Source organism: Acomys russatus, chromosome 17, assembly GCF_903995435.1.
Source record: "Acomys russatus chromosome 17, mAcoRus1.1, whole genome shotgun sequence".
NCBI classification, from domain to species: Eukaryota; Metazoa; Chordata; class Mammalia; order Rodentia; family Muridae; genus Acomys; species Acomys russatus.
In genome coordinates, this window is record NC_067153.1 from 42,728,912 (window position 1) to 42,753,667 (window position 24,756).

The 24,756-nt window shown below is 49.6% G+C and overlaps 1 protein-coding gene across 1 annotated transcript; it reads left to right on the plus strand.

Moving 5' to 3' along the window:
- The first annotated feature begins 8,411 nt into the window (after window positions 1-8,411).
- On the plus strand, window positions 8,412-24,035 carry LOC127201422 (DNA dC->dU-editing enzyme APOBEC-3-like). The gene is made up of 7 exons (XM_051160002.1): window positions 8,412-8,893; window positions 14,211-14,484; window positions 14,639-14,753; window positions 21,273-21,426; window positions 22,808-23,066; window positions 23,296-23,408; window positions 23,775-24,035. Exons 1-7 carry the CDS (start codon window positions 8,753-8,755, stop codon window positions 23,823-23,825), a joined length of 1,107 nt encoding a protein of 368 aa, XP_051015959.1. The 5' UTR covers window positions 8,412-8,752; the 3' UTR covers window positions 23,826-24,035.
- The last annotated feature ends 721 nt before the right edge of the window (window positions 24,036-24,756 follow it).

Below are 24,756 nucleotides of genomic sequence, written 5' to 3' on the forward strand. Positions count from 1 at the left end.
CTAGGTTGCTTCTCAGGAATGCATTCCAGCCGAGAGAGGTGGTCTTGAAGCCCCTTATCAACACTGGAATGATCCTGAAAGCTGAAAACCTTGTAGATCAATTAATGATAAGTAGATAAAATGATAGGTGATTAATAGATGGATCAATAGATAGTAGATTATAGATAGGTGATAACTAGATGACAGCGTGGTGATATACAGATAGATGAATGAATGATAAATGATACATATATAAGTGATAGCTTAATGTATAGGCGCTGGGAGATACTTGCACATGCTTCTGTGCAAGGTAGCACACAGATGTAATTTCAGTTCGAGGCCGAGGCAGGAGGATCTTAAATTCAAAGTCAGCCTGAGCTACGTGTTGAGACCCAGCCTCAAATTAACAGCACAGCAAAAGCCATTGTCTGATTTTATTTATTTAATATACTCAGCTATGCCCCTCTCTTCACCGTGTGTGTGTGTGTGTGTGTGTGTGTGTGTGTGTTTAAATTGCCTCTTGCCCACAAGATTCTTTTTCTTCCCCCTCCCCCTCTGGACATTACTCTGTGGTTTTTTTTTGGTTTTGACGAGGGATTTGTTTTGTTCTGTTGGTTTGGTTTTTCGAGGCAGGGTTTCTCTGTGTGGTTCTGGCTGTCCTGGAACTTGCTGGCCTCAAACTCAAGAGATTCGCCTGCCTTTGCCTCCCTAGTGCTGGGATTAAAGGGGCATGCCACCACGCTCAGCCTGCTGGCATCTTCTACAAGTCAGATCTGCTTACCTACTGTGTTACTTATTTCACAACCTGAACCCATCACAAGGTGGCTGGGGATGGGGCTGAGCTGGGAGGACACTTGCCGAGCACTCACAAGGCGCTGGGTTTGAGCCCTGGCACCACATACACTGCAGTCTTCGTGAACACTCAATACTGTCGGCTAGAGATGAAATGGACCTCTCTTCTGCAGCGGCTGAGGAAGGGGGGACTTGCTATGGCATAGAACTTATACAGAAAACCAGTTCAAGGAACCTGAGTAAAAGGCCGGCACCCGCAGAGCACAGGACACCACCCCTGGACACGTGTGAGCATGGGAGGCATTACAGAGTAGGACAAGGTGGGGATGATGGGTGTAGGCCCTGACTTCTGTGCGTGTGTTCCATTGTATAAGTGAGAACATTATAGCAGAACTCCTTCAGTGCTGGCTGTGAAGCCCTGCAGACTTGGGGGTTTATAGCTAAATATGAAGAATGCTTGGCCCATTTATGCCAAGCATTATATAAGTATTTACTGGTGCCAGAGTTAAGGCACAAGCCTGAATCCCTGCACTTGCGGTGGGGGGAAACCAGAGGATAGAAAGTTTGAAGTCATCTTCCTCTACACAGTGAATTGAGGGCAGCCTGGGCTGTATGAAGCCATGTCTCAACTCACCCCCTGAAAAAACAGAAAACACACAAAAAAACCAAAACTAACTAACCAACAACAACAACAAACAAACAAATAGAAAACAGAGCTGGATCTCCAGAATCCACAAGGTGGAAGGAAATGGCTGACCTTGAAAGCAGCCCTTCCACATGTGTGTTTCACTACGTGTGTGCTCACTCACACCCTGGGGTGGTTAATCTCAGCCATCGCTTAACTCTACCTGAAATGAACTACAATCCAGAAATAGAGGGCATGCCTGTCATCCAGATCTAGAGGCAGGAAGACATACCATTAATCTGGGCCACACTTTTTGCTAGAAGCCCATATAAAAACAATGGAAGAAGGAAAGGATTTGCTCTTTGCTTGCTTACCCTTGCCCTGATAAAACATCCATTTTTTTTCCCCCACTGGAATTGGAGCCTACTTCTTGGGAATTCCAGGATATACAGAAGACTAACTGAGACATCCAGCCTCGTGGAATTGAGCAACTGCTAGATTCTGGGACTGCCCATTGTTGGATTAGTTGCACTGCAGCCGGTAAATCATCTCAATAGATTCCCTTTAGATAGATAGATAGATAGATAGATAGATAGACAGATAGATAGATGATAAATAGATGATAGATAGATAGATAGATAGATGGATGATAGATGATAGATAGATAGATAGATATCGATTGATTGATTGATTGATTCCATAAGTTGTGTGACTTTAGAGAACCCTGACTAATGTACACATAGACAAATAAGCAGTCAGCATTACTTCTGTAATAGATTTCTGTCTGTTCCTTAAACACTAGTTTGCAGGGCTGGAGACATAGCTCAGCGATTAAGAGTACCAGTTGCTCTTCTAGAGGATCTGGGTTCGATTCCCAGCACCCACATAGCAGCTCACAACTGTCCATAACTCCAGTTCCAGGAGTTCCGACACCTTCACACAGACACATACACAGGCAAACACCAATACACACAAAATTAAAAGGGAAGAGAGAAATCTATTTTGCAAAAACTGGGTATGGTGACACATACCTTTAATTCCAGCCTTCTGCCCTTCACATGTCAAGCTCTGACATCACCTAAGAAGATGACGGCTAAGTTTGCCTCACCAGCTCCATGGTGCTGAAAAACCAGATGCCACAGAGGAAGCTCTTCACAGTGTTTGCCCTCTTTGATCTCAGGGTGGCTGTGCACTGTACACTGTGCTTCTGGGGAGAATGATAAGGGCAGAGGCCTGAGGACTCTGGTACCCAGGGACAAGTAGCTATTGGGGTCCAGGAGTAGATTCTAGGCTTCACAGCCAGACTCAGCCATTTCTACTTTTAAGGCAGATTCTTTTTGTTTGCTTTGGGTTTGGGTTTTATCAAAACAGGGTTCCTCTGTGTAGCCTTAGCTGGCCTGGAACTTGCTCTTTAAACCAGAGAACTCACAGAGATCCTCTGCTTCTTGAGTGCTGGGATTAACAGCGTGCATTACCACCATCAGGCTCTTTTTCTTTTAATGTTTATTTATTTATTTATTTATTTTAAAGATGCATTTATTTATGTATACAGTACTCTGCCTGCATGTGCACCTGCAGGCCAGAAGAGGGCATCAGATCACATTATAGATGGTTGTGAGCCACCATGTGGTTGCTGGGAATTGAACTCAGGACCTGTGGAGCAACAGTCAGTGCCCTTAGCCTCTGAACCATCTCTCCAGCCTTTAATGTTTATTTTTAATATTTGTGATTATGTGTATGCATGTGTGCCTGTGTGTTGATACGATTGCAGGTGCCCATGGAAACCAGAGATGTTGGATCCCCCTGAGCTGGAGTTACAGGCAGTTGTGGGCTGCCTAAGATGGGTGTTTGGAACTTAACTCAGGTCCTCTGCAAGAGTGCTATATGATCTTAACCACCGAGCCACGCCACGGACCAGCTCAGTCAGGGATAGGTCCCTGGGAACGGAGGTTCCTGGAGCCTCAGTGTGCAGAGATAAGGCAGGTGGCAAACAGACACAACCACACAGAGGAGTTTGCATCTGAGTATACTTTTCAGGCAAGCTGTCTGAAAGCAGGGGGATTTGCGGTGTTTACATTTCCCATGGAACAGAGTCAGTGAGCAACCAAGCATACACAGTACAAGTTCAGAATGCAATGTTATTGTGTTGTCACTTTTTAAAAATATTTTTATTTAGTTTTAATTTATGTGTGTTGGTGTGAGGGTGTCAGATCTTGAAGTTACAGACAGTTCTGAGCTGCCATGTGGGTGCTAGGAATTGAACTTGGGTCCTTTCAAAGACCAGGCAGTGCTCTTAACCACTGAGCAATCTCTCCAGCCCCTGTGTTGTCATATTTCCAATTACAGCTTTAAATGAAAAAATACAGGGTATAGAACACACAGCAGAGACGTCATCACTTCTAAGTCACTGGCTTGGTATCAATATGCCTGTGCTCCCTTTGTCCAGGGTCAATGTTCTCCCGTAAACAGAACTCATGCCTAGCACCTGTGTGCCAAGATAGTTTTTTCTTTAGTTCTGTTTTCTAATATCGAGTGCCACTTTTTGGAGCTTCCTTTCGAAGCATTTTATTTCTTTGTAAGCCATCGTATAGCTTATTAACTAATGATTGAGTCTCAACCATGTCTTTTAACAGGTGGGAGGGAAGCAGAACTACTTCGGCTCTGAACAGCCCCTGGCTGCAGTCCTCTCCGAGCAGCATGGCTAAGCTTGAGAAGTCCTGACATGGGAGTGAAGTAGAGTGAAGTTAGAAGAATAGGAACAGTATCACAGTGATAGAAAAGAAGAGCTGGAGCCGGGCGTGGTGGCGCATGCCTTTAATCCCAGCACTCGGGAGGCAGAGGCAGGCAGATGGCTGTGAGTTCGAGGCCAGCCTGGTCTACAAAGCGAGTCCAGGACAGCCAAGGCTACACAGAGAAACCCTGTCTCGAGGGGAAAAAAAAAAACAAAAACAACAACAACAAAAAAAAACAAAAACAAAAAAGAAAGAAAAGAAGAGCTGCAACTAGTTTTCTCCTGGCGGAAACGACAGCCCCAGTCCAGGAGGCTCTCCCTGGTTTGGGGTCGGTCGTAGCCTCAAGCCATGCAGTGTTTGTCACATAGGCTCCACTGGAGGGGTCATGACAGAGCCATCTCTCCAGCCCCTGGAATATTCTTGCTTTTCCCTAGCCCAGCACAGAGCTCCAGTGAGCCATGTATATGTTAAAGACAAAACACACATTTAGGGCTCACTAATTTAACAGAGAGAGGGGCTGGAGAGATGGCTCAGAAGTTAAGAGCACTGTCTGCTCTTCCAAAGGCCCTGAGTTCAATTCCCAGCAATCACATGGTGGCTCACAACCATCTACAATGAGCTCTGGTACCCTCCTCTGGCACACATGTGGGCAGAATACTGTATAAATAAGTAATAAATAAATAATGTTTAAAAAAAAAAAAGAGCACATACCCTTTTGTCTAGGGCCTGAACTGTTTTCACCTACCCAAGTTGGGTCACTCACAACTGCCTGTAACTTCGGCCTTCACAGGCATCTATATATCAGACTGGTGTGAGTCTCTTTTTTTCTGGAGGTGGGGGGGGTGCTATTAGCCATCACCCCACGAGAGCAGAAAGAGCAGAGGTGAAGCACAGGTCTCCGAAGACCGCGAGGACCATGGAAATGATCTCCAGGAACCATTTCAGTGAGATAATTCAACTTTATTCAGGGAGAACAAAGGCTATATAGTCCTGGGTGGGTGGTCAGTGGCTTCCAGGATAGGTGTACCTAATTGGTTAGAACTAGGCATTCCAAGGATGCTTGATTTGCATTTAGCTGCACACTCCTGTCTTATGAACAGGAACACAGTACTTAATTATCCTACAGGCCCCAGGGAGGGGAGAGCGAGCAGGAAACTGTGCCAAAGGCCAATTATCAGATGTGGTTAGGGGCATCTGTGCCTGAAGACACTCTCCAGATGAGGCCAGGCAGAAAGCAGGAGGCCCTGCTGGGGAGAGGGAGTCCTCCACCCAGGTCAGAATAGCTATCTGGACTGGGAGGACTGCAACTTCAAAGAACAAGGTTCTTCCAACAGACTGGGATAAAACCAAAGCAGTACTGAAGAGGAATTTTACACCCTTAAGAGGATGTCTTAGGAAGGACAAACCAAGCTGGGCCTGGTGGCACGACCCTTTAAGCACAGCCCTCCAGAGGCAGGGGCAGGTAGAACTCTGTGAGTTTGACGCCAGTCTTGGTTCACCTAGTGAGTTTCAAATCAGCGAGCACAACACAGTGAGACCCTTTCTCCATTAAAAAAAAAAAAAAAAAAAGAGGAAAATGCAAAGAGAGCAATCTAACAGAAGATAAGGGAGGAAACAAACTCAAGCAACATCTGCTGTAGAAGATAGTGTGGCTGTGCCCTCCAAGCCCCCTTCCCCCCCCAAAAAAGTTAAAAATTAAGCTAAGGATATAGTTCAATTAGTAGAGTGCATCCTAGCAGCCACAAAGTTCTGGGTTCGATCCCCACTGCCACATAAAGCAAGCATGGTAGCACAAGTCTGTAACCCTAGCATTTGACAGGTGGAGGCAGAAGTTTCTGGAGTTCAAGGTCATCTTCAGCTACATAATGAGTTCCAGGCCAACCTCGGGCTGCCTGAGACCCTATCTTTTTCTTTTTCTTTTTTTTTTTTTTTTTTATGGTTTTTTGAGACGGGGTAGCCTTGACTGTCCCGGACTCACTTTGTAGACCAGGCTGGCCTCGAACTCACAGCAATCTGCCTGCCTCTGCCTCCCGAGTGCTGGGATTAAAGGCGTGCGCCACCACGCCCGGCTCTGAGACCCTATCTTAAAAGAAAAGTTTACAAAAAATAAACAACTGCCCTCAGAACTTTCTTTCTTTCTTTTTCGAGACAGAGTTTCTCTGTGTAGTCCGGGATGTCATGGATTCACTTTGCAGACCAGGCTTGACTCACGGAGATCCACCCTGCCTCTGCCTCCTGAGTGCTGTGATTAAAAGTGTGCGCCACCACTGCGGGCTTAGCCTGGACCTCTTGATTCTTCTGCCTCCACTTCCTAAGTGCTAAGTTTATGCGCTGGGTAGTGAAACCATGCTGGCCAAATGTTCTAAAAACTCAGCTCTAGCCTTAGTCTGTATTTGCTGCTAAAAACCAAAACTGGGCTGGGTGGTGGTGGCTCACGCCTGCAATCCTGGGAGGCAGAAACAGATGAATCTCTGTGAGTTCCAGGCCAGCCTGGTCTCTGGGACAGCCAGGGTTACACAGAGAAGCCTTGTCTTAGAAAAACAAAAACAAACAAATGAAAAACATCTGGCTGTAGGACAATTTCTTAATTAATGATTGACGGGGAAGGGCCAGGCCTATTGTGGGCGGTGCCACCCTGGGTTCTGTAAGAAGGCAGGCTGAGCAGGCCGTGGGGAACACGCCAGCAAGCAGCATCCCTCCATGGCCTCTGCATCAGCTCCTGCCTCAGGTTCCTGCCCTGACTTCTGTGATGATGAACTGTGATCTGGTAGGATAGGCCGAATGAACCTTTCCTCCCTAAGTTATATTTAACGCAGGTCTCTAGACATGGCAGGTAAGCACTTGAACACACTGTCACTGACCACGGGGACATGAACAGGGACACTACAGCACAGCCAGGCACAGGGCTGCGTGCCTGGGATCCCAGTTCTCAGGAAGCTGAGTCAGGGGGATTTGGTCTAACTAGTAAGAGCTTGTTTCAAAAAGCAAAACAAAACAACCTTGAAATATAAAATAAAACCATTGGGTTGTTAAAAATCAAAGTGAGTGATATCACCAGAGATGTACACCAATGTACATAAAATTAAAAAAAATAAATTATTAATAAGAACAGAAAGAAATGTACCATGACTGGTGATACTTTTCATTCAGTTCCTGCAACATTTGGAGCACCTGCTAAGTTCCTAACATAAACCACATTTTATCTTGCTATTGGCCCCATATAGTAGTTTTTAAAATGCCCATTTATAGATGAGGAATATTAGATCCAGAGATGTTAGATAAATCACTCAAGGCCACACATCAAGAAAAGGACAGAATTCATTCCCTGGCTGCAAAGTTGGTATTGTTACCACTATGTCCTCTGACTCTGTTGGAGCTGGGTTTGGTGCATTTTCTGGATCTCCTTTTGTTATATATTCCTTTTAAATGTGTCTACTTCTGACTGGAGTATTATGTTCCATTAATGCAGTTATATTGTGTCCATTCGTTTCTCAAGGCAATAGAAAAGTTCACACACTCCCTACTCTCAAATTCAACCAGTCAGTCCGCTTTGTATAGCAGTCGGATAGCCTTCCGCCAGGTGGGGGCGCTGTGGCACACTCGCACTCCAGGACCACTGGCTACTGTGCCCAGAGGTGCCGTGGAGACTATGGATTCACTTGCACAGACATGAATCCAAGGACACGTAAGATTATTTGACCTCATGTGCATTCATTCCTCCAAAGACGTCTGGATGAAAGCCGGGTGTGGTGTGCATGCCTTTAATCCCAGCATTCGGGAGGGAGACGCAGGTGGATCACTGTGAGTTCGGGGTCAGTCTGGTCTAAAAAGCAAGTCCAGGATAGCCAGGGCTACACAGAGAAACCCTATCTCGGGGGGCGGGGGGCGGAGAGGAAAAAAAAGCTGGATGAACTTCAATAACCAGAAGCCTGTACGAGCTTCATTTTCCTGGCCCACGCTGCCACCCTTGGGACACAGCGAACTCCTTTATCTTTGGGCATCAGTCTCCCTCATCTGCAGGGACAAACAGGAAGCCAACTTGGCATCACAGGCTCTGATGCCAGGTCGGCTACCTGCAGCTGTCTGGTCCTGCACCACCAAATGACCCATCTGCGCTTTGTCCTGGTCGATCCCAGTCTGGCTCCCCACCTGAGGCAGCTGGTAAATTAGAGATGAAGAGTGCCAAAATTCCAAGCCCATACTTAGAAACCCAAAGCTGGGCTGTCCCCTCCCCTCCTGAATCGAAGGGAGAGAATCTAGGAGTTCCCAATCAGAAGCCACGCCTCCCTCACACCTGGAGAGTCTGACCCTTGGTTCAGTTTGCAGCTCCGGCTCCAAGCTCTGGGCACAGCCTGGACTGGGCGGCTTGGCTGAAGAAGCCCGGGGCCACCCTAGGGGCGTCTGACCTACCCTAACAGAAGCTTGGCACCGCTTTTCAACACCATCGGTTACTTTCTCTTTCTCTTTGCGATCTCCGTGGGCTGGTTCTAAGGAGGAGCGGGTCTCTGTCAAGCCTGGGGACTATGAGTAGGAGGGAAGGTGGGCAGGAGCCTTCTGGGCTCGATCGCCCAGAACCCTCCCATTCCGGGAGCTGTAGCAGGAAGAGGGTGGGGCCTCCACTCACATGGCCCAGGAGGTTACTTGCACTTCTGGGGTCTCCCAAAGCCAGGGCCTCTACACAGGAAATGCAACCCCAGCGCCTGGGGACCAGAGCTGGGATGGGACCAGCCTGCCTGGGATGCCGCTCTCCCGATCCGTCGATCAGGTACTGACTGTTTGGCCCGGCTCCTCCAAGATTTTCACTGCAGTCCCTTCTTGGTGGCTCCCATTGTGCTATGTGCTGAGCCTCTCCAGGCCTCCAGCCCTGTGACTCCTCACTCTGTCCGCTCCCCTCTGTCTCACTCCCCTCGACGGTCCTAACTCTGAGCCACAGCAGTTGTCTTGTAGCTGCTTCTAAAGCGGGGGTGGGGGGGAGAAGGGCCCCCCCTACACCCCTCTCCACACCGCCCGTCTTTCTTCCTGTTCAGACTCCTCTTCAGCCTGGGGCTGTTTGCCTGTGGGAGTTTATTCTGATCTTGGGCTGGGCTGTGTGTCCGAATTTAAAGGAAAGTTCAAGGAGGCAGACTTTGGACTATAGCATTTGGAGCACTTTTGACGGCTGTTCTAGGATATCTGTACTATTCTAACCCAACCTCGGGGGATGCTGGGAGAAGAGGGCACCACTCTCTGAAAAGACGTGAATCACCTTACCATAAGTAGCCCCCACCCTGGGAAACAAAGAGTGAACAGAGGACAACCCCCAACACACCCACTGCCTGAATGGTCACTGTGACCTCCGGGAACCACACCATTCAGATACTCTTTGAGAAGAAGAAAAAGAAACGGGGGCGGGGCTAGCACTGGAGAGATGGCTCCGCAGTTAGGAACCTTTGCTGAAGCTGAGGCGTGGTGGCTCATGCCTTTAATCTCAGCACTCGGGAGGCAGAGTTCAAGGCCAGCCAGGTCTACAAAGTGAGTCCAGGACAACCAAGGCTAACACAGAGATCTGGATCCTCTCGTAAAAACAAAAGACCCTTTGCTGAGTTCCGCTCCCAGCAAGCACATAGCATGGCTTACAACCACCTGTTCCAGGGGATCTGAGGTCCTCTCCAGACATGCACATCCCAGCAGTGCACATATTAACACAGGACACAGACAGACAGACAGACACACACACACACAATGTCAAGAGACATGACTGTATTTTAAAACTATACTTAAGAAGAAGAGAAGCCTGGCACTCGGTGGAGCACGCCTGTAATCCCAGATCTCTGTGAGTTCGAGGCCAGTCTGGCCTACAAATCGAGTCCAGGACAAAGTTACACAGAGAAATCTTGTTTTGAAACACCCCCGCAGCCGGCCGTGGTGGCGCACGCCTTTAATCCCAGCACTCGGGAGGCAGAGGCAGGCGGATCGCTGTGAGTTCGAGGCCAGCCTGGTCTACAAAGTGAGTCCAGGATAGCCAAGGCTACATAGAGAAACCCTGTCTCGAAAAACAAAAACAAAACAAAAAAGAAAAAAGAAAAGAAACACCCCCACAACAGCCCCCAGCCCCAAATTCTTTAGATGGTTCATAGCAAGTGTAAGGTAGAAGATAGGCCTGGTGTAGTGCCAAGAAAGTAGGGTAGAAGGGATGAGAGTGACAGCAAGCGAAGACCACTGTCCTTTCTGCACTCCATCCTTGTGTGGGGTGGGGGTGGGCGGTAGGGAGATGCAGGCTTTCAGGGTTAGCTTTTTGAGGGGGGGGAGGAGTTTCGAGACAGGGTTTCTCTGTGCTAGCCTTGGCTATCCTGAACTCACTTTGCAGACCAGGCTGGCCTCGAACTCACAGCGATCCGCCTGCCTCTGCCTCCCGAGTGCTGGGATTAAAGGCGTGCACCACCACGCCCAGCTCAGGGTTAGCATTTTAACCCCCTGCTCCATACTGGTTTTCCTGTCTTTGGAACATTTCACCTTTTCCTGAGCAACTCTATTCTGTCCCTTGATGGATAGGCCTTGTATAGAGGACCTGCCGGGAGGGGGCTCAGCAAGGCATGTCACAGAATAGCATGTCTTTAATCTTCTACAGAAAGCCCCTCGTCAGCCAGCAGTCTCCAGGATTGGCACTCTTGAAGCCAGTTATAGGCTCTGTGACTAGCCTTGTCCCATGTGTGGCCTTGGAGCCAGTCTCTGATGTCAACACTCCTTCCAGAGTCAGAGATAAGACTCAAGTTCCAGTCTTCTTCCAATCTTGGTAGAAGTCTGGCTCTTCCAGCCCTGTATTCTACAGCCCGCTGACTGAGAGGGACAGGCCCAGCCTCATACCCTCCAAGCCCACTAGTATGTAGGCAGTTTCCAAATACTGTGATGGATCAGCTGGCTGAACCAGGGACCCAGCTCTGAAAAAGAGGATCCAGACAGACTTCCTCCTGGCTTTTGGTTGTTATTGGGTTGTGGGATTCTTTTGGGGCGGGGGCAGGCTCTGAGACAGGGTTTCTAAGTATAGTTCTGGCTTTGTAGACTGGTCTGGCCTCAAACTCAGAGATTCCCCCTGCTTCTGCCTCCCAAGCGCTGGGATTAAAGGGTGTGTGCCACCACGTACAGCTATGCTGTGGGATTTTATTGTCGTGGCAGCAGTGATATAGTTGGGCTGCTCCCCTCCCCATGACAGGATTTTGCTATGAAGCCCTGGCCAGCCTGGCACTCGCTACATAGACCAAGCTTGACTCAATCTTGGGAAAACCCTCCTGTTCCTGCTCTCCAAAGGCTATAGTAAACAGGCTTGGGCATTCATTGCCTGTCTGTTAAACGGGAGCATTTCTCACAGGGTCAGAGAAGGACCTGATGAGTTCAGATGCCAGAAATACTGAGACAGTAGATTGTCTATGTGAACTTAGGCATGCCTCAGACAATCTCTCCCTCCCTCCCTTCCTCCCTCTCTCCGTCTCTGTGTGTGTGTGTGTGTGTGTGTGTGTGTGTGTGTGAGTGTGTGTGTGCACGCGCGCGCGCGTATGATGCGCATCCCGTCTAGAGGCCAGGGGTTGGTTAATGTCCAGTGTCTTCCTTAGTTGCTCTCCACAGTCTTTGTTGAGCTAGGGTCTTTTGCTGAAACAAGCTTGTGGATTCTGGCTGGCTGACCAGTGAGCTCCTGGGATCCTCCTGTCTCTGATGCCCTAGCTCAGGGTTACAGATGCACACATGCCCCACCCCCACCCCCCATGCTTAGCTTTTACATCTGCTCTGAGAATCGGGATTTGTGTGCTAGTGCTTCACCGGCCACTGGCTTCTCCCTGTTTCCTTGATCTTCAAAACCTCCGTAGCATGTGGAGGTGCCCAGTCAGGAAGGAGCGGAGGTGGCATACGTAAGAGCTTTGTGCCTTACGTGCTCTCGGGTGCACTGATGAATGACTATTAATATTTAATATTAAATTATTATTTTAGTAAAATCAGCAGTTACTCCTTAACCAGCTTTATACCCAATTAACCACACAGAGAGGCCAGGATCTATTTAATTAGTGTATAGCAACAGTGCTGCGCAGTAATTATTCCATCCTAAACCTACACGCTAGTACAGTTTCTTCCCATTCAGATTTCCCATGTTATACTTGTTTTTAAATCATCTCCTAGGCCCAGTTCATTTCTCCTGATTGCCCCACCCCACTCCCCTCCTTACAGCTCCATCCTCTCCTTCCTGCTCTCTCTCTTCCCCTCACTGCATCAGGATGTCCCACCCTATTCTCTGTTATTGCTCAGCATTGGCTAGTTGGTTTTATTGGCAACACAGAAAACAAATGGTGACATGTCTACACTTGAGAGAGGAGATATTTAGAATTAACATCACAATGCAATGTCAGGGTTGAAACCAGATAGAGGGGTAGAGAAATCAGCATTTGAATGAACACAGGTAAAGGGTCCACAGTCCACTAGAACATTTTGTCTACACTGCTCTCCTGGAACCTTAGTTGCTCTGGCCGCAACATTTTTGCTTTCTCTCCTGTCTTCTTGCTTGGAAAGACTAGTGAAATTGTCTCAGGTTGAGAGGAGGCGGTTTCTCGGGGACTCCAGGGGCCTTGTTCTGCTAGGAGGCACTCCAGGGCACGCATGCTGCATGCTCTGCAACTCTGTTTCTCTCTCTTGTGCCTGCAGGGACCCGATAGAGAAGTTAGATCAAAGAACATTCTACTTCTACTTTAAGAACCTACGCTATGCCAATGGCCGAAACGATACCTTCTTGTGCTACGAAGTGACTAGAACGGTGTGCGGTTTACCTGAACCCCTTTGCCAAGGGGTCTTTAGAAAAGAGGTATTAGGGTTGGGGATATAGAGTGTTTATCTAACGTACATGGAGTCCTGGTAACCCCGTCACAGTGCCTGTAGCTTAAAAAATCTGACAGGCTTGGTGGGATAAATTTTAATGCCTTATTTAATCCAACATGAGCAACGTTTCTTTTTCTTTTTTGGTTTTTTTCGAGACAAGGTTTCTCTAATGTAGCCTTGCCTGTCCTGGACTTCCTTTGTAGACCAGGCTGGCCTTAAACTCACAGAGATCCGCCTGCCTCAGCCTCTAGGAGTGCTGGGATTAAAAGCATGTGCCACCACGCTTGGCTGAACAATATTTCTTAAGTAGACAGGCGCGCGCATACACACACACACACACACACACACACACAAGTGGGTATTATGACAGGATCTTATTATATAGCCCAAGGTGGCATTCAAATCCCCTCAATCCTCATGTCTCAGCCTCTTGTGTACTGAGATTACAGGTGCAGGCTACCAACCATGCCCCAATTCCCTTTTCTCTTTGAATTGAGCTGCATGAGACAACAGTGATGGTATTCCACAGACTGAGGCAGGCAGGATGGTCAGGAGTTCAAGATCATCCTTAACTACTTAGTGAAATGGAGACCCTTACATACACAAACACACAGAATAAAACAAAAATAGCTTGGCATGGGTGCATGCCTTTAACTCCAGCACTCCAAAGTCAGAGGCAGACTGATCTCTGAGTTTGAGGCCAGCTTGGTCTACAGAGCTAGTTCCAGAACAGCCAGGGCTACACAGAGAAACCCTGTGTCAAAAAACAAAACAAAACCAAAACCAAAAAAAAAGATAAATAATTTTTGTTTTTAAATTAAAGGAAAGAAAACAAAATGACTGTATTGTGCCTGTGCTGTAAATGTTATCTCAGATGAGCCACAGTTCAAGGACTTAGTAGCCACCCTTGGCCACTGGTTCCCTGAGGGGACTTCTTAGCCCATGGTCTGTCCCCCTCCCCCCCCCCCCCCCCCCCCCCCCCCCCCCCCCCCCCCCCCCCCCCGCAGTAAATAGGGAAGACAGGCAACCAGCTGACCCCAGTGGACCTGGCTACAGCAGGATTCAGAGTGCTAGGGAGGGATGCCAGGGGGGTGCAGAATAGATGTGGGGGTAGCAGCTACACCAGGACAAGTGAGGGGTGCAGAAATTAACAAAGGAGGATGGGAAGGGATCCACCCCGAGGCCCTGTCCCCCACTCCCTCATCTCCTCCCCACCCCCCACCCAGGAGCTCCCCTTTCTTTCCCAGGGCACCCTCCATGCTGAACTGTGCTTCCTCTACTGGTTCCACAACCAAAGACTGGAAATGTCCCCTGGTGAAAAGTACAAGATCACCTGGTACGTGTCCTGGAGCCCCTGCAGCGACTGTGCAGAGAAGGTAGCCACATTCCTGGCCGCACACCGCAACCTGAGCCTGGCCATCTTCAGCTCCCGCCTGTACTACTTTTGGAAACCAGACTACCGGGAGAATCTTCGCAGGCTGACTCAGGAAGGAGCCCAGATGGCTGCCATGAGCTTTCTAGGTGAGGAGTGGGCAGCAGCCTGGTGGGGGGAGGGCGGGGGAGGGCGCACATGGGTCTGCCATCCAGTGAAGGAGGAGCACCTGGGGGGCTAGCCTCAAGAGACTGTGGAGAATTCTCCTGGGCCCTGACAGCCGTCTTCCCTCTTCTGTCTCAGAATTTAAAAAGTGTTGGAGCGAGTTTGTATACAATGACAACCAGCTGTTCCGGCCGTGGAAGAAACTGACTCGCAACTTCAGTTTCCAGGACGAGAAGCTTCAGGAGATTCTCAGGTGAGGGGCTTTCTCATGCCTCCCCTCTGCTCCCTTTCCTAGACCTCTTCTCTCTCTGGGGTGTCTTTGCCCACAAGGCCCTCCCCATCCCCTAACTTGGTGCCTCCCGTCATGACTGAACCCTATTGCAAGTGAGCTGGTGTTTGTATAAGCCTGGGGATTGGGAGGTAGAGAAATCCCATCGGGGCTGCATTGAGCATCCAGAGAGACGGCTCAGCAGTGCAGAGCACTGGCTGCTCTTCCAGGGGACCTGGGTTCCGTTCCCAGCACCCACAGGGTGGCCTGCAGCTATCTCTAACTCCAGTTTCAAGGGAGTCTCGCAATACATATATGCAGGCAAAGCATGAGCACACATAGAAATTAATAAAGGGGTGCTCAGAGAAAGGAAGGGGCTGTCTCATCCCCAACTGCCAGGATATCACACACTCAGCCAGCCAGCCGTGCTCTCTCCAGGCCCAAGAGGCTGACAGGAAGTTTCTTTGGAGGCTCTTCCCTGGCTTGTAGATGGTCCTTTCTTGTTCAGTCTCTCTGTGTGCTGTTTGGTCCTTCCTTCCTACCATCTCTCTGTCCAAATTCCCTCTTCCCATAAGTCTGTTTTTGATCTTGGATTCAGACCCACCCGCCTAAAATGGCCGGCCTCCAAATAGGGGTTCCATTCTGAGTCCTAAGGCTTGGGGCCTCTCACAATAGCTAAGAGGCTTCTTTGTGGATGGAAAATACAGAATCTTTGCTCCGGCTGTCAGCACCCCAAGAGACTCCCTGACCATGCCCTGTCACCCTTTTCTTCCCATCTTCCATTTTTCTAGACCTTCCTACCTCCCGGAGCCCTTCCAGCTGTTCACCTGCCCTGTCTAATGTTTTGTCTAGTAAAGTGTCTCCCAGAGACAGTTCTGGGTGGGGTGCTGGTGAGCCCTGGGCGGGGAAAGGGTTAAGGAACAAGATGGCGGGAGGCAGAAGCAAGCTGGTAAGATGGTGGGTAAAGGTGATTGTCACGTAAGCCTTGCAACATGAGTTTGATCCTTGGAACCCACATAAAGGTGGAAGGAAAGAACAGCCCTGCAGAGCTGCCCTCTGACCTTAGGCCATGGCAGGTGCACATCTACATCACACACGCATTCTCACACGCACACACACACATAATAGTAGTAGTAGTAATAATAATAATTCAATGATTGACTGACTGTGGACAATACCCTCTTCTTTCCCTGCCATCTCATGACACCACAAGAAACAAGAGCTCAGCCTGACCCAGGTGACTCCTGGCATACAGACACAGAGGCAGTGACGTCACCTGAGCCCCATCCTCCTCTAGGGGCTGTTGGTATGTCATTTGAGGGCAGCATCCAGGGGTTCCCCAGCTGGGACAGCATGTCTGCCTTCCAACTCTCCCTCCGGGGTGAGGTACAGAGGGGCTCTGAGGTGGCCCTGAGCTCCACTGTCCTGGTCACCAGCATTGGCCCAAATGAACATGGCTGTCTCTTGGTTTTTGGAAATGCCTAGGCCTGTCCTTGACACAGGCATCCAGTAGCCTCCTGAGCCTCGCACGGCTCCCCTGGCCAGCACATCTCCTCTCTTCCCTGGCTCACGGAGCTGGTGCTTTCTGTCCCTCGCAGGGCCTCTCGAGGCCAGAGATGTGAGATATTCTCTAGGGAGAAGCCCAAGTTCCGTCCTTTGATGTGGGAGACACAGATAGGATGCTCACTATACAGATGTGGCCTCTTTCTAAATGGACCTGGCTTATTCTGGAATCTTCCTCAGACCCTGGCTCCAGGACAAATGGGGGAGGAAGGGCTCTCTAAATCCTTGCCTGAGCCAGGGCAGTATGAAGGAGGAGGTACGGTAAGGAGGGGGCACTGTGTGGAACAGGCCTGCTGAGGACTCCTGTTCTAGTGAGCGCCAGGCCCTGAGGTGACAGCTTTCACAGAATGTTCTTTGTGTTTTCTAATCTGAGGATCCTTGGTTGCGACTTGCCAAAGCGAGCGGACAGCTTCAGGAATGTGAACTTGAAGTCAGTGTGTCCTTGTAGCTTAAACCTGTCAGGCCCCCGTGGGAGCCACCTCTTGCCCAGGCTCCTACTCCCTCCTCCTGATATGTTCCTAGAGACAATGAGGGCCACAGAAGCGGCAGCTAGAGAAGGAGGGAGCCCAGCCAGCGCTCCAGCCATGTTGTTTATTAGCTGGGTGACCTCAAGAGACAGTCTCAGCCTCTCAGTGCTTGAGACCTCTTCTGAGATGTCAGAGCCATGACTGCCCATACCAGGACTGTTGGGGTAGCAGATGGGGCAGAAGGTGTGGCCTTCCCCAGGGCTGGAGATGAAATCTTGTGCACTTGAACCACGCCAAGTGCCAGTTAGTGAGGAGGGCTCCGTCACCCCTGTCATCCCCCCACCCCCGCACTCCATCCAACCAGCTCTGCACGCGCCTCTCTTTCTGGTGTTTACCTCCTCTTTCTTTTTGGATCCTTAATCAGACCGTATGGGGAGACCTGTCTCCACCTAGGCCCTGCTTTGCCAAGCCAGAAGACAACAGGAAGGAAAATGAGCCTGAGACTGAGCCAGCCCAACGACCCGGGGCCTCCCCTGTTCTGGGTGGGGCCTGTAGCTAGCTATCAGGGTCTCAGGGACAGCTAAGCAGGAAGTAGAGGGTTTATGAAGCAGGAAATAGAGCCCTAGGCTGGAGGACCCAGAGCCGGGCTAGGACCTACCTACTCAGGACACCCCCACAGCAATGCTCTAGGGCAGATGGGTGGACAGGACCCAAGGAGATTAGAAAGAGGGAGGACCAGCTGGGCAGAGGTAGGTGGATCACTGGGAGTTCAAGACCTACCTGGTCCACAGAGCTAGTTCTAGGTCAACCAAGGCTACACAAAGAGACTCTGTCGGGGAGGAGTGGGTGGGTGGGGAACATGAGGACCATCACACCCAGAGACCCCCATAGAAGTGGATGTGGTCACACACAGCTGCTTAGGAACCCAGCCACAAACCAGGGACTTTCCCAAGGCTATTACAGGCCACCTCACGAAAAAACAGAACCCAAACAGTGCCTATTGCAAGGGAGAGGTGGCCAGGACTCTGTACCCCCTCCCACTCCAAGTTCTGCCTTTCTACTCCTCTGCTTTTAGGAGCCTTGTTTTTTGTTTTTTTGTTTTTGTTTTTGTGTGTGTGTGTGTTTATATTTATATTCTTTCTTTCTTTCTTTTTTGAGACAGGGGTTCTCTGTGTAGCCTTGGCTGTCCTGGAGTAGCTTTGTAGACCATGCTGGCCTCGAAATTGCAGTGATCCACCTGCCTCTACTGGGAGTAAAGGTGTGCACCACCACCACCTGGCTATAATAATTTTTCTTTCTTTCTTTCTCTCCCCCTGCGCCACCCTCCTCTCCCCCCCAGGCAGGATTTCTCTGTGTAGCCTTGGCTATCCTAGAACTCTCTCTCTGAAGACCAGGCTGGTCTTGGACTCAGAGATGCACCTGTCTCTGCCTTCCGAGTGCTGAGATTAAAGGCATGCTCCTCTGCCTAACTTCTGTGGCACAGACCTTTAATCCTAGCACCAAGAGGTAGATCTCTTTGAGTTCAAGGCTAAGCTGATCTACATGGTGAGTTTTAGGTCAGGCAGAGCTGACAATGAGACCCGGATGCTTAAAAAACAAAAATCTGCTGGGCGTGGTGGGGGCACGCCTTTAATCCCAGCACTCGGGAGGCAGAGGGAGGGGGATCGCTGTGCGTTTGAGGCCAGCCTGGTCTACAAAGCGAGTCCAGGACAGCCAGAGCTGTTACACAGAGAAACCCTGTCTCAAAAATCTTTAAAAAACAACAACAACAACAACACACACACACACACACACACATACACACACACAAATCTGCCTGGTGGGCACAGGCAAGGATGGGCATAAGTGAATTGTGGGTCCTTTTGTAGGGAAAGTATAAATCTGTGAGCAGCTCACTGCTGGAACAGGGCTGTCCTGAACGTCACCATGAGCACTTTGGATGTTGTGGGACCCCACCAGAGACGGCCTGTTCTCCCCTGGGTTCTCACTGCCCTTTTTGCCTCTTTATTATCCTTGGATTAGGTTCATAAGCTTTGGCAGTTGAATACATTGAAGGATAGTTTGTTCCGCCAGGCTTTTTATGTACAACTAATACAGAAAGTTCCTGTGTGTTACTGGTCTGATGGCTGTTTGGATGTTATGGTGCGTTCATGCATGCATGTGCCCACGCTCACACCCACACTTCTTGGTGGGGGAGGGGCTTGGTCTGACAAGTGTCTGTAGACTACCGAACTTTACCTTCCAGCAAGATCTAGCCAAGATAAGGAAAGTTTGGGGATTGCAAAGATGGCTCTGTGGTTAAAAGCACCAGCTGCTCTCAAAGAGGGACCTTGCACTCAGAAGCAGCTGCCTGTAGCTCCAGTTTCAGGGGATCTGACACCCTCTTCTGGCCTTGGTGGGCACCTGCACACATGTACACATACCTACCTTTCCTTGCCCAGTCCCCACATAATTAAAAATGAAAACTAATTTTTTTTTTTTTAAAGAAATCCTTAGACATTAATCTGTACTTGCAGTTTTGCGTATGGAAGGCGTGGGTCCCCCTGAGAACATGGGGTTACTTTCTCCTGAGAACCAGGCAGGGCAGGGTGCAGACTGGAATGGAGATAGGCTTTTTGGTCTGGTGACTGCAGGCTGGGCCCGGATCGTTTGGTCTCCTCACACCATTTCTCAGAGTATGAGCTAAGAATGGGTACCTCCCTACAATGAAGGGCCTCTACAAAACAGACAAAGGATTGCTCTATATGTGTCTCCTAGCCCCATAACTGTAGGCCTGGGAATCAGGCTGCCTCACCTGCCTGGGATTTAAGATGGGCTGTCACCCCTAGGTTTGACATTTATCCAGTGTCCCCTTCAACAGGCCCATTTTTCCTTTTGAGGGGTAAATTGAATGAGTTGGGACAAAAAAGCACCTCCCCAAGATGCCCCATCCTTCTCAAGGCCTTAGGAATCTCACCAAACTTTACATGTGGTGAGGTTGAGGGTTTTTTTTTTATATATATATAAATGTTTTCCCTGTACTTACGTAAGTGCACCTGCATACACTGCCTGTAGGGGCGGAAGAGGATATCAGATACCGTGGAACTGGAGTTGCAAAAGGCTGCTAGCCACCATGTGGGTGCTGACAATCAAACCTGGGTCCTTTGCCAGAGCAGCAAGTGCTCTTAACCACTGACCCACGCGGGGGAGGGGGCAGGGGTTGCCCTCAGGTGGTGAGTGTTTGTAGATTTGAATCTTGACAAGGAAGCATGGAAGCCAGAAAACAGGAGGAGATTCCAGGGCACTAGCAAAGCCAGGGATAAGGACGGTGGCTCAGGAGGTAGGAGTATTGGCTTTCAAAGCATAAAGACTTGAGTTTGAATCCCAGAACCCATGTTTAAAAATAAATAAATAAAAGTTGGGCACAGCTGCTCGTGTTTATAACCCCAACGTTGGGTACTGAAGACAGCCAGATCCCAGGAGCTCACTGGCCAACTAGCTTAGACTAAATGGGGGAATTTCCAGTTTGGGCAATAAAGTGGGCACGCAGACGAAGACACCCAGGCCCCTGCTTTGGCCTCTACGTGGGCACACTGGGTGTGCATGCCCGCATGCCCACATGCATGTATCAAACGTTCCACACATACACGCAGAAAAAGGGGAGATATACAATGGTACCATGGAGGGCCAGCTCTCCTGGTCCGGGAGTACACAGTGAGGCCTGGTGACATCACACAGGATGCTAAATGCCTTTAGAGTCTGAAAGTCAGATGTCCCGCTTTAAAAACAAAGCATCCAGCTGGGAGCCATGGAGGGAGGCAGAGGAAAGTGGATCTTTGGGAGTTCAAGGCCAGCCTGGTCAACAAAGTGAGTCCAGGACAGCCAGGGCTAAACAGAGAAACCCTGTCTCAAAAAAACAAAAGAAACAAAGAAAAGAAAAACACAACAAATCCAAAAGCATTCTAATAGCAAGTCAAAAAGGATGACTGTCCCATGATGGGACTATGGCTCTCATCAAGTGTCCCCTTGAAAGGTAAACGCAATGTCTTACTTGATGGAGAGGGCTCCAGGCACAGGGCAGCTGGCACTCCTATGAGGAAAGCTTACCAGTCAATGGAAGGGTTAACTCACTGCAGAGAAGCATCTGAGGAAAGGCAGGCAGGAAGGAGGGGACCAGCTCCTGCAAGCTGACCTCTGACCTCCACATGCATGCTATGGCATTCATGCATGCACAGACGTACACTGCTCATGCACAAAACTAATAGATACATAAACACTAAGCGCTTCTAAAATGTTTCCACATGACCATCTGTCCTAAATGGTGTTCATGGGGAGTGTAAGGGCAGCACGCAGGGTGGTGGGGAGAACTTGCCCTCGGGCACCTGCATCTTTGCCCTCGTTGGCCCAGAGTTGGGTTAAGAGCAGGCTGAGCCCGAAGGTCACGTCTTCACACCTTCATTTATTACTTACTCCTTCGTTTTTGTCTCCTGTACAGGCTGCTAACAGAGGAAGTATTTTACGTGCAGTTTGGCAACAGTCAGAAGGTCAAGCCAGTCCAGCATCGCTACTGCCGCAGGAAGACCTACCTGTGCTACTGGCTGGAGGGGCCCAGTGGCCCACGGGTACTCAGCGGATACCTGCAAAACAAGGTGCCAGACGGGTTTTCAGAGCCAGATGGCGAGGCAGCCAGGGACTTCCCTGTCTTTCCTCTCCAAACACCATGATCACTCTGAGAGTCCCAACTTTCACCTCCTTCCCGGGCTCAATCTTTCTTGCTGGTCCTGGATCCTGCCCTTACATAGCACACTCTTTCTGCCACTTCCGGTGCATTCAGGGTTTGAGCACGCTCACAGCTCAGCTTTTTTACTGCCTCGGAGAAACAATGTGCTGTCCACGGTGGCCTCTTCACGGCTGTCATCCAGGCTGCCCGTCCTTCCTTTTTACTACATCCTGCTCTTTGGTGTCCTAGTTGAGCCGTCTTTGAAAGAAGCGGGAGTGTTGGCTCACTGGAATCCCAGCACTAGGGGAGGCGGAGGCAAGTGGAGCTCTGTGAGTTCAAGGCCAGCCTGGTCTCCAGAGTGAGTTCCAGAACAAGTGCTACACAGAGAAACCCTGTCTCAAAAAACAAACAAACAAAACACAACAAAACAAAAACCCTGGAGCCGGGCATGGTGGTGCACATCTTTAATCCCAGCATTAGGGAGGCAGAAGCAGGCAGACTGCTGTGAGTTCGAGGCCACCCTGGTCTATAACATGAGTCTAGGACAGCCAAGGCTACACAGAGAAACCCTGTCTTGGAAAGAAAAAAATTTGAAAAACTCTTGCTGGACTTAATGGCACAGGCCTTTAATCCCAGCACTCAAGAGGCAGAGGCAGATGGATCTCTCTGAGTTCTAGGTCAGCCTGGTCTACATAGTAAGTTTCAGGACAGCCAGAGCTACAGAGAAACTGTGTATGTGTGTGGGGGGGGGGAGCTTAGGGGGAAAGAGAAATAATAAATAAATAGATATTTCAAAAGAAAAAGAAAAACTCTTGAGTCAGCATCCGGAATTGAGGTCATAGCACTAAGGACCATGACTTGAAAGTACCATTTGTACACTGACCCCTTTCCTCTGGGCACCTCTGGAATTCTTTTTATTTTATTTACTTATTTATTTATTATGTATACAGTGCTCTGCCTGCATGTACAACTGCAGTCCAGAAGGGGGCATCAGATCACATTATAGATGGTTGTGAGCCACCATGTGGATACTGGGAATTGAACTCAGGACCTCTGGTAGAACAAATAGTGCTCTTAACCTCTGAGCCATCTCTCCAGCCCTGGAATTCTTGTCCACTTTAGAAAAGGCCGTGGTGCTTTGGGAATGCAGAGTTAGTGGGTGAGTCCAGAAAGGTAGGGCTCTCCCTGTGCAGGGCAAGCCATTAGAAAATTCACAAGCTAGGGCCCTGGTCTGCAAGCTCACCCCCAGTTACATGATGTCTGACTTCCGCCTTCCAACTCTTTCCCCTCTCTTCCTGAACTCCCCTCAGAAAGGTAAACATGCAGAAATCCTCTTCATTGATGAGCTTCGGGCCATGGAGCTGCACCAGGTGCGAATCACCTGCTACATCACATGGAGCCCCTGCCCGGAATGTGCCCAGGAACTGGCTGTTTTCAAAAGGGATCGCCCAGACGTGGTTCTCCGCCTCTATACCTCTCGCCTGTACTTCCACTGGATGAGGCAGTATCAGAAAGGGCTGTGTTCCCTGTGGCGATCAGGGATCCAGCTGGAAGTCATGGACCTCCCGCGTAAGAAAGGCCCAAGCCACCAGTGGGCAAGGATGAGCCCCGGCTAGGAGGCTGGGGGAGGAGCTGGGCAGGAAGGATGCTGGCCTTGCTGAGGCCACCCCACAGGGCGGATTCTATCTAGGAAGAGGGTAATACCCTGGGTGGAAAAGGCAGGAGGAGGAGGAGGAGGAGGAGGAAGGCCTCTCTCTGCACAGCATGGGGGCTCACTACTACCTCTTTTCCATTTCAGAGTTTAGTGACTGCTGGACAAACTTCGTGAACTCGCAAAACCCATTCAGACCGTGGGATGGACTGAGAAAAAACAGCGCGCGCATACAAAGGCGGCTCAGGAGGATCAAGGAGGTGAGGACTACCCTTGCGGCAGGCCCGCCTCCTAGCGCAGGCTCCGCCCTTCTGCTTCAGACTCCGCCCCTTCAGCAGACCCTGCCCCAGGACAGGCCCCGCCCCCTACAGCAGGTCCCTCCCCCTCCTGCTGCCAGGCTTCCTGCTACCCTGCACTTCCCTCTTTTCCTGTACCTTCGAGCCCCCTCCACTTCTCCCTCCCCAAGGCCGGGCCTCTCATCTCTAGACATTTTTTTTCCTTAGGGCTTCCCAGTCCAGCCTTCTCTTCCTCAGGCACTCTCCTCACTTGTCCCTGTTCTTAACTTGAACATCCACATTGCCTCTTCCCTCACACCCATTGGCACACCCTCGTTGCTCTCTCAACAGTCCTGGGGCCTGCAAGGTTTGACAAATGATTTTGAAAATCTACAACTCTGAACCCACCCACGTTGCCATGAATGTCAAGATGAGATTCAAGACAGTCTCTAAAAGGTCTTTTGGCTTCCACCCCAACTCCAAGTTTAGAAGTTGCTCGCACTTGGGAGGCAGAGGCAGGCGGATCTCTGTGAGTTCGAGGCCAGCCTGGTCTACAAAGCAAGTCCAGGACAGCCAGAACTATTACACAGAGAAGCCCTGTCTCAAAAAAACAAAAAACAAAAACAAAAAAAAAAAATTTAAAAAACCAAAAAACCTTGTTCTGCTGTTTTTCTTTTCCCTTTTGTTTTGTTTTGTCTTGTTTTGTTAGGGACAGCATCTTGCTGTATAGCTTGCATCTCTGGAACTCACTACTAGAACAGGCTGCCCTTACACTGAAAGATTCACTTGTCTCTGCCTTGCTTTCCTGGACTTGCCTTGTAGACCAGGTTGGTCTCTAACTCACAGAGACCCATCTGTTTCTGCCTCCCAAGAGCTGGGATTAAAGACGTGTGCCACCGCGCCCGGCTCCTTACTTTGTGTTATTTTCTCTGTCTCTCTTTGGTTTTTCACACAGGGTTTCTCTGTGTAGCCTTGGCTATCCTACACTCACTTTGTAGACCAAGCTGTCCTTGAATTCACAGCGATCCACCTGCCTCTGTCTCTGCCTCCTGGAGGACTAGGGTTGCAGGCCTGCACCATTGCACCCGGCTCTTTTATTCTTATTTTCTCTCCCTGCCCCCCCCCACACCCCGCCATTGATAGGTGCTTAATTTCATAATTGAAATTTTTAAATTGGGCCAGGCACAGTAGAGCGTCTTTCATCCAAGAACTCAGGAAGCAAAGACAGAAGGATCTCTGGGAGTTTGAGGCCAGCCTGATCTACATAGTGAGCTCCAGGACGCCACAAACAGACCCTATATCAAACAAATACACAAACAAATGAGGAGAAGAA

What these genes read in the sequence shown, in the direction of transcription:
- LOC127201422 (XM_051160002.1), top strand. Translation starts at nt 8,753, where the DNA reads ATGGCCCAGGAGGTTACTTGCACTTCTGGGGTCTCCCAAAGCCAGGGC. An exon ending in TCTCCCGATCCGTCGATCAG is followed by an intron (nt 8,894 to 14,210) that starts GTACTGACTGTT and finishes TTTCTTTCCCAG; the next exon opens with GGCACCCTCCATGCTGAACT. An exon ending in GGAAGTCATGGACCTCCCGC is followed by an intron (nt 23,067 to 23,295) that starts GTAAGAAAGGCC and finishes TTTCCATTTCAG; the next exon opens with AGTTTAGTGACTGCTGGACA.